At 41.6% G+C, this 13,522-nt stretch overlaps 3 protein-coding genes across 3 annotated transcripts; 2 read left to right on the top strand and 1 right to left on the bottom strand.

The window, feature by feature from the left end:
- Nucleotides 1–36: 36 nt before the first annotated feature.
- Nucleotides 37–2,706, top strand: LOC135487724 (beta-1,3-galactosyltransferase 5-like). The gene is made up of 2 exons (XM_064771791.1): nucleotides 37–1,116; nucleotides 1,243–2,706. Exons 1-2 carry the CDS (start codon nucleotides 1,072–1,074, stop codon nucleotides 2,383–2,385), a joined length of 1,188 nt encoding a protein of 395 aa, XP_064627861.1. The 5' UTR covers nucleotides 37–1,071; the 3' UTR covers nucleotides 2,386–2,706.
- Nucleotides 2,707–3,019: 313 nt separating this feature from the next.
- On the top strand, nucleotides 3,020–9,568 carry LOC135487723 (uncharacterized). Its single transcript, XM_064771790.1, has 12 exons — nucleotides 3,020–3,587; nucleotides 3,810–4,013; nucleotides 4,243–4,458; nucleotides 4,769–4,984; nucleotides 5,294–5,509; nucleotides 5,819–6,034; nucleotides 6,346–6,567; nucleotides 6,849–7,061; nucleotides 7,636–7,836; nucleotides 8,207–8,389; nucleotides 8,570–8,646; nucleotides 8,912–9,568. The coding sequence occupies exons 1-12, from the start codon at nucleotides 3,530–3,532 to the stop codon at nucleotides 8,936–8,938; spliced, it is 2,049 nt and encodes a 682-aa protein (XP_064627860.1). The 5' UTR covers nucleotides 3,020–3,529; the 3' UTR covers nucleotides 8,939–9,568.
- A 783-nt stretch (nucleotides 9,569–10,351) lies between these two features.
- Nucleotides 10,352–12,252, bottom strand: LOC135488167 (G-protein coupled receptor 22-like). Its single transcript, XM_064772644.1, has one exon. The coding sequence runs from the start codon at nucleotides 12,170–12,172 to the stop codon at nucleotides 10,703–10,705; it is 1,470 nt and encodes a 489-aa protein (XP_064628714.1). The 5' UTR covers nucleotides 12,173–12,252; the 3' UTR covers nucleotides 10,352–10,702.
- Between the last annotated feature and the right edge of the window lie 1,270 nt (nucleotides 12,253–13,522).

Here is a 13,522-nt window from a genome sequence, read left to right as displayed (position 1 = left end):
AATTGGAGCTATTCATTATATTCGAGGTGTATATACGGAATTGTGAACAAAAAAAGGAATCGTCATGATCAAAGGTATACAGATGATATTTATACGAAATTTTGTCAGATGTGAAAAGTCGCTTTTAAACCTAACCCCTTACGACGTCTCTTATAAGACCCATGCTAACTTATATGTTATAGCATGAACTAATGATTTGGTGACCTTCTTCTGCTTCTGCTAGCTGAGAAGAATGTGGCATTGCTATTTGGAAGGAGTTATACCATGTGAGAATGAGGTCACTGTCACCATCAGCGTCTGTTGTGTTAGGGGAAAGACGAGGGTGTCAACGGATATGTTCTCAGTCACAGTGGCTGTCCCTGGGAGGTTGGTGATCATTGGGCTGTTATTCAGATCTACAAAAGGAAATTAGACAACAAAAAATGATCATTTTTTACATATGGAGTGAGCAAAAGGGCCCGCGTAGTTCATATCTCAAAAACGCCTGCCTAATCATCCATAATATTTTGATGGATGCTGGATCTTTTGGCGCCCGTCACGATGTAAAAGAGGAAAAACGCCTTGGGCCTGGATGTATTTCCTCTCTTACAACGACACGGATCATTCCCTCTCCCAATTATCGTTACCCCAGCATGCGGTTGTGAAAGAGGCGATATTCTCGGAGTAAAGGCACAAGTCCGTGACGACGCTATATAGACCATGTTACTGAATAGGCATTGTGTGATATGTCAGCCCAAGTCCATGATTGCAAACATATAGCTTTGTTAGATGCTTTTGATTAGCATGTTATAGGTTATATGTATTAGTATACATGATACTGACTTGACTGAATGTCATGTACATGAAGACCAAATAAGTGATGAGAAGGCCATCGCAGTGTGCACAACATTGTTTTTAACATATGAATGTACTCGGCAACTTTCTCAAAGGCGGATATAATAATTCTTAGACCTTCGTTCTGTATCACACTTACGTTGAAAGCAAACGTTCCTGCGTTATCAACATACCGTCTCACGAAGTCATTAGACCTTTCTAAATGTCTTAATCTCCGGAGCGGTACGAAAGGCGCGCATGATGCGGACAGCGCAACTGACGATGCGCCACCTCACAATGCGGGTAAGTACCGCAATATCCACAAGGTGTATGAGAAAGTATAAAGGATCTTGATATCTTGGCTGATCAGTCGTGTCTGTATAAGTGATGACAATAGAATTTATGCATACATATTTATATATCTTTCAGAATTGTCACCCCAAGATCATTCGCCAGAGGATAGTCTATTCAAGCTGGGCGTGCCGGATTAATGTTCTTATAGTTGTAATCCTGACTTTGATGATATGGTCTAAAGTTTCGGATACATGGCAGCGGGCATTCGCAGAAGATTCCGCTCTGGACTACATTGAGAAGATAAAATGCACCGACTGTTTCCCTCTGGAATTGCAGCAGTCACCCCAACGACGGAGGGGAGAAGTCAGTGAGAAAAAAGAGGGAGGCCCAAATAGAAGCAAGAAGTGCCAATTTGGAAAAGATGAAGGTGGACTTGTGATCATGATTTTCAGCCAGGCACAGGACACCTTTAGGAGATTTCTTATTCGTGAAACGTGGGGAAATAGCTCAAATGTTCGCATATATTTTGTGTTAGGCCGGCAAGGAGCGCCTTCGGAGAGTAAAAAACATGGCGACATTATTGTGAGTGGCCTATGGGACTCAAGAAGTAATCTCACGCTTAAGGCAATATTTGCCCTAAATTGGGCGGTGCAGAATTGCCCGGATGCAAAGTACGTGATGAGAAGCGCGGATGATATTTTGATAAACATTCGAAATCTTTTCCAAATTATAGATACAAATGACTTGACCTATAAAATCGTTGGACATTGCAGAGATGTTTCGATTGTTAACAGAGACAAGACATCTCCACAATTCGTGAGCTACCAATCATATCCTCTCAAATACTACTCGAAGAGTTGCTCCCCGAATGCGGGGTACCTCATGACTCTTCAAACAGCTTTGGATATTGTTCAAATCTCGCAGCAAATCCCGTACTTCCATTTAGAAGATGCTTACATATCTTTCTGCGCCGTGAAGCTCAAAGTCGAGCGGGTGAACCTGTACCCATTTAATAGTAGCAGATACTACCCCTGGTCGCGTGCTCCAGAAGTAAGGTTTGACGAACTAGATCTGCTGTACTATTGCTCCTGTGTGGCTACAATCCCCGGACTTTTGTTGGATGAGCAACACCAGCTTTGGTTTGGAAGTCGGAAAGTCAAGAATTGCAAACTGCTATCAAATTTTGAGTGCAATTTGATGAAAAAAGGAATATGGCGAATTTTGAATACCAAGAACGCCATATTTGGACCAGGGGAACGCGATAAGGTTCTAAGATGAAAGGAGAATATATACTATGTGCTCTTACGATGACATGACATGAAAAGAATTTATTATATCTGCACGTTTTTGGCGACGAATTGGTATTGAGGACAGGCATACCAATGATTTGCACTAGTACGAACTCGTCCGTCGATTGCCCATTGACTCTATCTTGCTCTGTCACGCCACAAGGAAGTCGTCCTCAATAGAAAGGCCCTTTGATACCAGTCGTGTCCATGACTGATGTTTGCACAAAGTAGGAAATCTAAGACATGATGAAGATGCCTGTGCTATAGTTATGTATATTTGATAACCAGTATTAAAGCATCATGACTGCAAGTTTACATCCATTTTTAAAGCCGATTTAATCTCCAAAGTTAAAAAAATGTCATCTCATTTTCCGCTTTGCTAACTAAGATAGATAGTCAACGGCCGGGTTTATTGAGGCGAATTTTTGATAACGTGGTCACTAGAGGCTTGAGAAATTACATGTAGTTTGGCTTAATCGCAAATTTCAAATTTCATATTTTCCGGAAATTGTTTTTGGTCGTCAGTGTTGTCCAGCTAGTACGGGTACATATGATTATGTTATCATGGAAAATATTTTGTGAAGAATTGTATTTCCTTCATTGAAGTACCATAATGGAACCTCATTAAAAATCTTCATGATATCATACTTACAGGCGCCAGGGCTGTCGCTTCAATTGGCGACAACACCCCGTGCGGGGAACCTCGCTTGACTGGTAATAACGAGAAGGAGAATCTGTTTTTCTGGCCGCAAAATATAGTTATCGAGTGACAGCTATAGGTTTTCCTTCCTAAATAGAAGAGGGGGGAAATTGGTCGCAACAGCACTTGACCCGAATGATTTTACAAATAATGCACGTGAAATGTAATAGAATCGGAGTGCTCATTAAACTAATTTCCGGAAATCCCAAATAACATTTCTGTATGAAAACCCCACCCGATGCCAGCAAGTCATCTGACTCAGACAGGGAAGTGTTGCGATAAATCGTGACTTAGGTATAAGAGCTTAGGGACATGAACAGATAATCAGGACATCTTCGTGATAAATTGGTGGGCGTGAGTTGGAGTTGTCACTTGCTCCTAGGAGATCGGTCTGTTCGGACCTTTGCTACAGCAATCACTCGGCGATTCAAAGATGACATCGGTCTACTTCATCACGATCCTTCTGGTTTCTGTTGCAGTTTCATCAGCTGGTAAGTTCGATGGTAGTAACTATCGCGACAAATTCCTAGATTTTCCGTCCTTTATGCTCCTAACCAGTTTGTCAACTAAAATTGCAGGTTTGAAAACTTCTTTTTTATAATCAAATTGGCTACAAGTGACTGTAGCAGGCTTGATTCTGTTGGAGGCGGATCTAATCGCCACAACGAACATTCAATGCAAACAGCAAACTAAAATCTCTCCCGCACTTTCAGCTCCATCCACGAGAAATGACGAGACTTTCGTCGGGTGCATGAGCAAATGCCTTATTGGAGGAGGCGAGCAAGATCGTGTGACAGCGGTCTACAAGATCTGCAAGGACTCAGCAACTTGCTGGGGGGAGCATCTCGGTGACAGAGTGCAGAAATGTGCCAGTGGATGCAAGGACCCCGCCCCTGAAGAGCTATTGGTGTGGACCGGTAGGTGGCAATACATTTCAATCCCAAGAATTACAGTATCTAGTCTCTTGCTTTAGCCTTTGCCTCTGAAGGTTGATGATGCCGTTTCGATTGATACATGCCAAGAAATCAGCTGTCAATTGCGAATGAGACCATATTTTCACAGCCTCTGTGAAATCACGTAATCAGAAAAGCACCCTTAGCTGCCATGACAATTTATCTTCGGAATGTATTTATTCCTTTTTGACAGCAATCGAGTCCTCGTCCCTGGTTGTGTCAGATGTACCTGAGTTTGTGAAATGTATGGCGAAGTGTATGGGAAAGTCACTGGAGCAGGTGGAAGAATGGTACAAAGAATGCAAGAAAAATGCCAAATGCTGGATGAAGAAGGTTGGGCTGCGGGGTCTGAAATGTGCTGGAAAATGCCTCAAGGCGGATGAAACCACTGCTTTGCTCGCTACTGAAAGTACGTTTCTTAACCTTTTCTCTTTATTTCGCAGATTTTGTTAAAAGTATTCGTGGAACTCACTCTTAACAAAGGATGATCATGCATGGGAGGTAGCTAGCAAGGCCATGCCTCGACATATCCCTGCAGAACCAGGAGGTAGAAGCGAAGCAAATTTAATTTCTAATGTTTTGAAAGAAGATCATAGTCATAATATCTTGCCTTCAGACTCATGAACAGACCATGAAGTCGCCGAAGACGAAATCCAACATACACGAGACAAGCTGCCATGACAATTTATCTTCGGAATGTATTTATTCCTTTTTGACAGCAATCGAGTCCTCGTCCCTGGTTGTGTCAGATGTACCTGAGTTCGTGAAATGTATGGCGAAGTGTATGGGAAAGTCGCTGGAGCAGGTGGAAGAATGGTACAAAGAATGCAAGAAAAATGCCAAATGCTGGATGAAGAAGGTTGGGCTGCAGGGTCTGAAATGTGCTGGAAAATGCCTCAAGGCGGATGAAACCACTGCTTTGCTCGCTACTGAAAGTAAGTTTCTTAACCTTTTCTCTTTATTTCGCAGATTTTGTTAAAAGTATTCGTGGAACTCACTCTAACAAAGGATGATCATGCATGGGAGGGAGCTAGCAAGGCCATGCCTCGACATATCCCTGCAGAACCAGGAGGTAGAAGCGAAGCAAATTTAATTTCTAATGTTTTGAAAGAAGATCAGAGTCATAATATCTTGCCTTCAGACTCATGAACAGACCATGAAGTCACCGAAGACGAAATCCAACATACACGAGACAAGCTGCCATGACAATTCATCTTCGGAACGTATTTATTCCTTTTTGACAGCAATCGAGTCCTCGTCCCTGGTTGTGTCAGATGTACCTGAGTTTGTGAAATGTATGGCGAAGTGTATGGGAAAGTCGCTGGAGCAGGTGGAAGAATGGTACAAAGAATGCAAGAAAAATGCCAAATGCTGGATGAAGAAGGTTGGGCTGCAGGGTCTGAAATGTGCTGGAAAATGCCTCAAGGCGGATGAAACCACTGCTTTGCTCGCTACTGAAAGTAAGTTTCTTAACCTTTTCTCTTTATTTCGCAGATTTTGTTAAAAGTATTCGTGGAACTCACTCTAACAAAGGATGATCATGCATGGGAGGGAGCTAGCAAGGCCATGCCTCGACATATCCCTGCAGAACCAGGAGGTAGAAGCGAAGCAAATTTAATTTCTAATGTTTTGAAAGAAGATCAGAGTCATAATATCTTGCCTTCAGACTCATGAACAGACCATGAAGTCACCGAAGACGAAATCCAACATACACGAGACAAGCTGCCATGACAATTCATCTTCGGAATGTATTTATTCCTTTTTGACAGCAATCGAGTCCTCGTCCCTGGTTGTGTCAGATGTACCTGAGTTTGTGAAATGTATGGCGAAGTGTATGGGAAAGTCGCTGGAGCAGGTGGAAGAATGGTACAAAGAATGCAAGAAAAATGCCAAATGCTGGATGAAGAAGGTTGGGCTGCAGGGTCTGAAATGTGCTGGAAAATGCCTCAAGGCGGATGAAACCACTGCTTTGCTCGCTACTGAAAGTACGTTTCTTAACCTTTTCTCTTTATTTCGCAGATTTTGTTAAAAGTATTCGTGGAACTCACTCTAACAAAGGATGATCATGCATGGGAGGGAGCTAGCAAGGCCATGCCTCGACATATCCCTGCAGAACCAGGAGGTAGAAGCGAAGCAAATTTAATTTCTAATGTTTTGAAAGAAGATCAGAGTCATAATATCTTGCCTTCAGACTCATGAACAGACCATGAAGTCACCGAAGACGAAATCCAACATACACGAGACAAGCGAGTGTCTATACTAACACTAAGTATACCTTTGCTCTTTTCATGTATAGGTTTGGTTGAGCCTGAAGACAACTCTGGATTTATCCTATGTATGGCAAAATGTCTCGGTAAGACCATCACAGAAATCAAGGCGTGGTACAAAGAATGCAAGAAGAAGGCGAAGTGTTGGGTGAAGAAAGTCGGCAAGAAAGCTTTGAAATGTGTCGGAAAGTGCATCCTGTCGGAGACCAACATGACACAGGAGATGGCCGTTACTCCTGCTGTTGAAACAGGTAAGGTTTTGAAAGGTAAACGTTGGGTTACAGTATAATATCTACGAACCGGAGACCTCATGATCGCTAGTCAGAGACCTGAGCCACTAACACCACTGCGGCTCGTTTCTGATTAAGTAACTTTCTTTCCAACAAGACAGTTCTTAACCAACTCCCAATAAATCTCTTCCATGCAACTTGATAGCTTTCCCATTTGAGTTCTCTCCTTCCCACTTACATGACTTACGTATTTCCCGTTCTCTCGTTCCCACACGGCTTAAGTTTTCTCTGTCCAATTTAAGCTATTGAAAAGCCTGATAAAGAAGAAGTCATAGGGTTCCTCGTATGTATGGCAGTATGCATTGGCAAGGACTACAACGAGATTAAGCAGTGGTACAACGAGTGCAAGAAGAGTGTGACATGTTGGGTTAAGAAGGCAGGTTGGAAAGCAGTGAAATGCGTCGGAAAATGCTTCTTGTTGGATGAGAAGACTGCAACTAGTACCATCGAAACAGGTAAAGTTTGCATTTTGTCTGCATGTATGTTTAACAGTTAAACAGACGACTGACTATAGAGTTAGGGATCACAACGCAATATGCTTTTAGCTTTAATGTTGCATATTAACAAATTTGTTCAATAGAAATACATGTGCTCTGTTAATATGATATAAATAACTACATTGTATTTGTGCTCAAAATCGTTAATTTAGAGACTGTCGGCCAACCTCATGCACAGTTCATATTCATTGCCGTATATATACGACGTCTTGCAGGGAACAATGTCACTGTACAGCCAAACTTCACAAAGTGCCTATTTAAATGTTTCATGAGTGGCATGTTGATAGTAGCCACAAAAATTAGCAACCGGTAGAAATACAATGCAGTCGATTGTCACATGAAGAGGCTCATTGGCAAACCATCAGCATCCAATGGGACTAATGTGGATATTCACCTGTCTTCCTGAGGAAATCAAGAGTGAATGTTTGCGTCTCCGGCCCTACGGAACAGTCTTTACAAACGATTTCCTTTTCTTAAGTGCATAAAACCCGGTCATCTTGATTGTAATAAACATTAATTCATATGATTTCAGGTCCTGTCAACAACAACTTTCTGAAATGTATGGCTGAGTGCCTAAAGAAGGACATTTCAGAAATTCTTGCATGGTACAATAAATGTCACACCAATATCGGATGCTGGCTGAAGGAGGCCGGGAGTGAGGGATTGAAGTGCGCTGGACATTGTCTCTTCGCAAGGGAAGATGAGGAAGATATACGTACGACTTTGGAATTAAGTACGTTTAATTTCCAAAACTACACTCTTCAGATATTTCCAAATTCAAGAGTTTGCTATTTGCAACCATTCCATATAAGAACATTGGAAAACTACACAGTATTGTTCGGTGCTATTCCTGTATTCATTTTGCGGGGTATTGATCTGTTCTCATCGCAAGAATGTCCATCTAACATTACTCTTATGTTCAGGGAGTTAGTCTGAGATTTCAACGATCAAAAGTCATTGAAAAAGGGTAATGGCCTTCCCCATGTTGTTGTTAGAATCAAGAATTATTCCATTCATTTGACTTCCCAAACAGAAGAACGTCCATCAGATTATTCCCATCATTTCCGTCTACACTATTTACTGACAGCAGTATACCTTTTCAGCTCCGGTCAACAACGACTTCGTGAACTGTATGCCTCGCTGTCTCGGGAAGGATGTCTCAATAATCTTGAATTGGTTCAACAAATGTCACACAGATGTCAAATGTTGGCTGAAGGAGGTGGGGTTCGAAGGATTAAAGTGTGCTGGTCAATGTGTTGGTGAGGAGGATACGAAATCCAAAATTGGTGAGTCAGTTTCATGACAACAGAATTGTTTTCATTATTAAAATAGTTATAGTCATTATCGTTTATATAAATTGGACAAGCTATTAAGGCACTTGCCTTCATTCGTGAATGTTACAAATGTGCATGATAAGGAGGGCACAATTCATCTGAATATTTGCATGATTTAACTTTCTTTTCCAGCCCCTATTCCTTCCCAGTCAGACCTAGTGAAGTTCGCAAGTTACGAGAAGATCATTCAAATTGTGAAGGATTCAAAGGTGAGGAAATATCTCGTATTTCAATGTGCCGTTGAAATATTTGATGGTATTTTTTAAGCACATAGGAGAGCAAAGGTGCATGATATTGTTGGATTCTTCTCGTAAAATGAAATGCCTTTAATTAGTCTTTTGAGATGATCACTTTATTGGCTCACGCGCAAAGATTCGACTGAAAAGTAGAGGCGTCAAGATTAAAGTCCGTAGTATGCTCTGCACGAAAAGAATCCGTGATCATTAAAATGTTGCCTTCTTCCTGTACTTTCAGAGCCCCTTATCGTCAAGACGGCTGTAGTAGCTCACGTTTATCAGTTGTTGGAATGAACTGGACTGGACTGGACTGAACTATCCGAACATTTGAAAAAAATTCAATGGTGCTTGACCTAAATATATGAATAGCGTGGTAACACAAGAAATAAACTGATTTCAAATCTCAGAACCTTTTCATAAGTCGAAATGACTTATTCATATATCCATGAACAAATTCGAAACTCTTCTCTTGGAAATGACTGGCCACTGGTGTGTTCAGTGCTCAAGTCTTCACTCACCATAACCTCAACGAAAGGAAAGACTTCTCCATGGTTTTTCTCTCATTTCTTTCATTCGTAAATCAGCTTTCATACTTAATTTACCGAAAGTAACTTGAGGAATTGGACTGAGAACTCTCCGATAAATCTTCAAACTTCATTCTTCTCAGTTCGTAGCTGTTCGTATCAAGGGTGGTGAAACCTGCCTATTTTTGTGATAACTTAAAGTTGTAATGAATGTAGATCTTTCGAGGCAGAAATGCTCCGTTTCGTTGCTTTTTCCCACTCTGTATGTTAACTACTGGCTAGGACAAAAACACAACCAATTAAATCAACCACTAACCAGTCAGCTGATATTCTGTACTATATGTGAATAATGTGACTAATATAGAAGTCAAAAGTAAGAATTGTTTTGTTGCTTTCTTCCATTTTATCGTAAAAACTACCAGTGTGGTGATTCCACTGACGGACAATGCATTGCAAGATATTTTACTTGGTTCCGCTTCAATGGAACACACTTGAATAGGCCCATATTTCCTTTGGTAATATAGAGGCTTTAGGTAGTCACCTCAGCCCTGTCCATGGTAATAAGCACGGCCGAATTCCATTGTTTTCCGATGAAGCGAAACAGAGCGGATCATCTTACAAAGCTTTATTGGCCACGTGAATGATTAGCACTGTGTATTCTGTAGCCATTTTAGCTCACAAATATGAGCTTATGTCATCAAATCCTGATCGGCGTCCGTAGACAATGGCGGTGAGCTAAAAGCTGTCCAAATATAGGTCAAAACTCAAGAATTCCCTGGAATTTCAGTACATGAGAGACGAGAGACAGCAGCCAGAAAGTCGGTCACAGGATAAAGTTCCACGATGTTGCTGTATGGCTATCGCTGTACCAAACACAACCAGGACCCCCCCCCCCCCCAGCATACTGTGCATACGAGTCAACTGTTAGTGAACACTTACAATTTGTTTCCCTCACGCCTACCTAAAGGCCCCTTTAAATTTGGTCTTCAGACATGTTCGGCATCTTAACATGTTATAGGCCTACTTTGGTTTGCAGAGAACATCTCCGGTTTTTGCCCTTGAAAGTTCGATCACCTGAACATTACTTTGTTTAGCCAGAAGAAATGAAGCAAAATTATTCCTGTAGCGCGTTTTTAAAATTTTTATTTCAGGCTGCTGCCGTTCATTTGGTTACAAACAATAGAATTCTACAAACAATGCTTAGTACACTGATTTCATTCAATTACAATATGGCTTGCACATCGACGTACAGGTACACGTGTAGTTAACATGAGTTGCGACATCTATTGTTCGATATCGTAACTCGAATAACTTTACGGCGACAGATGGCACATGGGGATATACCTACAGGTAAAATTTTTAAAAATATGAGGCTCAAAAACCTTTATTTCTACTGAGGAATAGGAACACTCAAAAACGTTGCAGCAAGCTGTACAATATACCAAGATCCTGGGTAAATATATATGACTAATCAGCATCGTCTGCTTGCAGAATCCTTCAGACTTCTAGGAACTTTCGACTCTTGTCATACCAGTTTCATCCTGACTGTCTTCAGTCTTTGTATATGACGTTTCCTCTATCACATATGGACGAAGATTGCTCGGCAAGTTGTCTATATTCTCTGAGTTGATAACAACATACTGTCCGGTCATGCTCTCGCCTAGGGAGGCCGCCAAGCTCCCTGAGCCAGTGTACCCGCCAATTCTGATGAGAGAGTCCATACTCCCGTTCGACGGAACAAAGTTGCAATGGCTATCACGGTCAACAATCTGGCTGATACTGCGCTGATGTTTGGATATGGTAGTGACACGAGATGTCGTGCTTATGACCGTTGGTGGCGTATCCACTTTGTGATTATTGGCAACGACGGACACCGAGCGTCCATTATGGTGATAACTCGCGTGACTGTCATCCCTGGTCGCATTCAGCGGAGAAATCATTGATATTTGTTTTACTTCGTCGGTGACAGGAGAAACGCGTATCGTCGAGCGCCGGCTTCTCCACCGATCAGTCAAAACTTGCCGGAAGTTCTGCCGCATGAAAGCGTACAGCAGCGGATGCAACACGGTGGAGAAATATGCCAGCGCTAAGAACCATAGTTGTAACTGTTCTAGTAACAAAGTACTATCTAAAATAACCATGACAACGCTTAATATGGCGTGAGGTCCCCAGCATATCATAAAAGTACTAACTATCATCATTGTCATTTTTGTCATTCGTCGCTCGTGAGCTTTTGAGGCTTGCACGGAAGAATTTTCTGTTCTAGCCCCGGGAATGTTAAGAAATGTTGCCTTTACAAGCGCAGTCCGAAAGCTGAGTCTTGATTTCGCTTCGTGGAATATTCTAAAGTAACAATATATCATCACCGTGTTCGAAATTATGTACAGAATCACGTAATATAGTTCATAGAAGTATTTGTTTTTGCGTGATATGTTGAACCATTCGAAGCACGGCAGTTCAGACAAATTACCCGTTATTGATCTTTCATCCCTTGTACCGGAAGCCTCATAGCCAAAAAATGGCGTACAAAATCCGACAAGCGAAATCACCCAAATGAATATCAACACATATTTCACATTATTCATTGTTAATTTCCTATTCAGTGGTGTTATTATAGTGTCATACCTATCCAAACTAATCATCATGAGATTAATCGCGCTGGCCGAACTCGCAAACGAAATCGAGGCTTCGTGAAAGTAGCAGAACAGACGGCTCTGCATCCGAGACGTCACCATGATTGTGAATGTCAAAGGAATGGTGGTCAATCCAACAAGAAGATCCAAAATGCTCAGACTCGTAATGATGATGTTGCCAACTGACGTCAATGACCGTCTGCTCAAATGATAGACGACCAGAACCATGAGGTTAAAGGTCAAGCCAAAGATGTTCTCTATCATCAAAAAGGCTCCGAGCGACGCCGAGAAATAACTCGGGAATTCGTTGTACGTCATCACATTTTGTCCATCGGATTCCATTCCTCGCTGATATTCCGACCATTGCTAGAATACTTCAATCAAGTTTGGGTTATTCTCAAGAATAACCGCTCTCCAAGAATAACCGCTCAAATCAAGCATCTTTTATTGCCAATTGCATTGAAATGGGCATTTCAATTGCAACTCTAATGTACATCACTCCCAGTGCAGCAGATGAGAGACCCTTTCGTTCTGGCATCGACCTTAACACCTGGTCGGTCGACTGATTCTTCAGCTGCTCGTATTGAAAAACCAATCTGAATTCTGCTTTGCACAATCAACATTTGATCAGATACCTTCCATCAATCCTTATTCAAACCTCACGCCCGATACTGTTCATTCCAATTTGAAACAGACTAGAATACGGGTATCGGGTACCTCAAATCAGTAGAGATGCATCAAGCTGAACTACGATGGCGCCACAGCTACATCCGGTCACCTGACATTTCATTTGGATTCTAAAACAAGATGGCAAAGATCACATCGTATCTCCGTGATTGCACAAAACCTTTTTTTATCCAAGTGAAAGCATACCTATTGCGTGTACGAGCATATGCATAGACCTATATGATTCTAATTCTTACTATTATCCTGAGAAGTAAACTAGCTTCTGCCTGTGTCACAAAAATGGTAATCCAATGTCATCCTCGTTTGAAAATACCAACCAAGCCGTTAGTGAATCTAGAGTGGATCCAACGATTCCGTATATATATGCCAGGGTTTTGTATTAACACCTACCTTGTTGATATAAACGAGAGATCAATAGCAATCACACGAGTAATGAGATGTTGCAATCACTACAAAAGGTAACCAAAGAACTGATAGTTAAACCTTTTGTTGGCTCTAAATGGACATACAAACTATCAACATGGGCGTTCCTCTGTCCATCCACGATTCAGCTTCCACGAATAACTAGTTGTCGTATGAGTGACACTCCTCTGAGACCAATTAGATTGATTAGCACATCATGGAGAGGCAATCCTGTAACGAGTCAAATGTGTGTGAAATACTGCTCTCCATCGCCAGCTGCATTTATATATATATCGGGGAATATGTAGCAAACGACCTTGCGCGATGCTGTATACAATGTAATCGTGTTTCATAAACGGCCTATTCACTTCATTCATCAATCGACAACAACTTTATCCGGTCGATAATATCTTCAATTTCCAGCTCTCAGACAATGTACAAATATTCGCCGTAAGAAAAAATCGATTTGCACCAACAATACCCTAGCAACGCCACAAATCAACAGTAGCGACGACCCGATGAGTGTCCGAGATACGGTAAGCAAAGCTCCGCGCTTGTTGACATTCGCTAAAGCAATTTATTATTTTATTTTTGTGCCTTCCG

Source organism: Lineus longissimus, chromosome 5 (genome assembly GCF_910592395.1).
Source record: "Lineus longissimus chromosome 5, tnLinLong1.2, whole genome shotgun sequence".
In the NCBI taxonomy this organism is placed as follows: Eukaryota; Metazoa; Nemertea; class Pilidiophora; order Heteronemertea; family Lineidae; genus Lineus; species Lineus longissimus.
The sequence above is the reverse complement of the archived record's forward strand: the minus strand, read 5'-3'. Positions and strand labels throughout refer to the sequence as shown.

Excerpts from the sequence above, each read along its gene's own strand:
- LOC135487723 (XM_064771790.1), top strand. The coding sequence starts at position 3,530 with ATGACATCGGTCTACTTCATCACGATCCTTCTGGTTTCTGTTGCAGTT. Across the intron at positions 7,062-7,635 it reads AACTAGTACCATCGAAACAG|GTCCTGTCAACAACAACTTT; the intron begins GTAAAGTTTGCA and ends ATATGATTTCAG. Across the intron at positions 8,390-8,569 it reads GGATACGAAATCCAAAATTG|CCCCTATTCCTTCCCAGTCA; the intron begins GTGAGTCAGTTT and ends TTTCTTTTCCAG.
- LOC135487724 (XM_064771791.1), top strand. The coding sequence starts at position 1,072 with ATGATGCGGACAGCGCAACTGACGATGCGCCACCTCACAATGCGG. Across the intron at positions 1,117-1,242 it reads TGCGCCACCTCACAATGCGG|AATTGTCACCCCAAGATCAT; the intron begins GTAAGTACCGCA and ends TATATCTTTCAG.
- LOC135488167 (XM_064772644.1), bottom strand. The coding sequence starts at position 12,172 with ATGGAATCCGATGGACAAAATGTGATGACGTACAACGAATTCCCGAGT.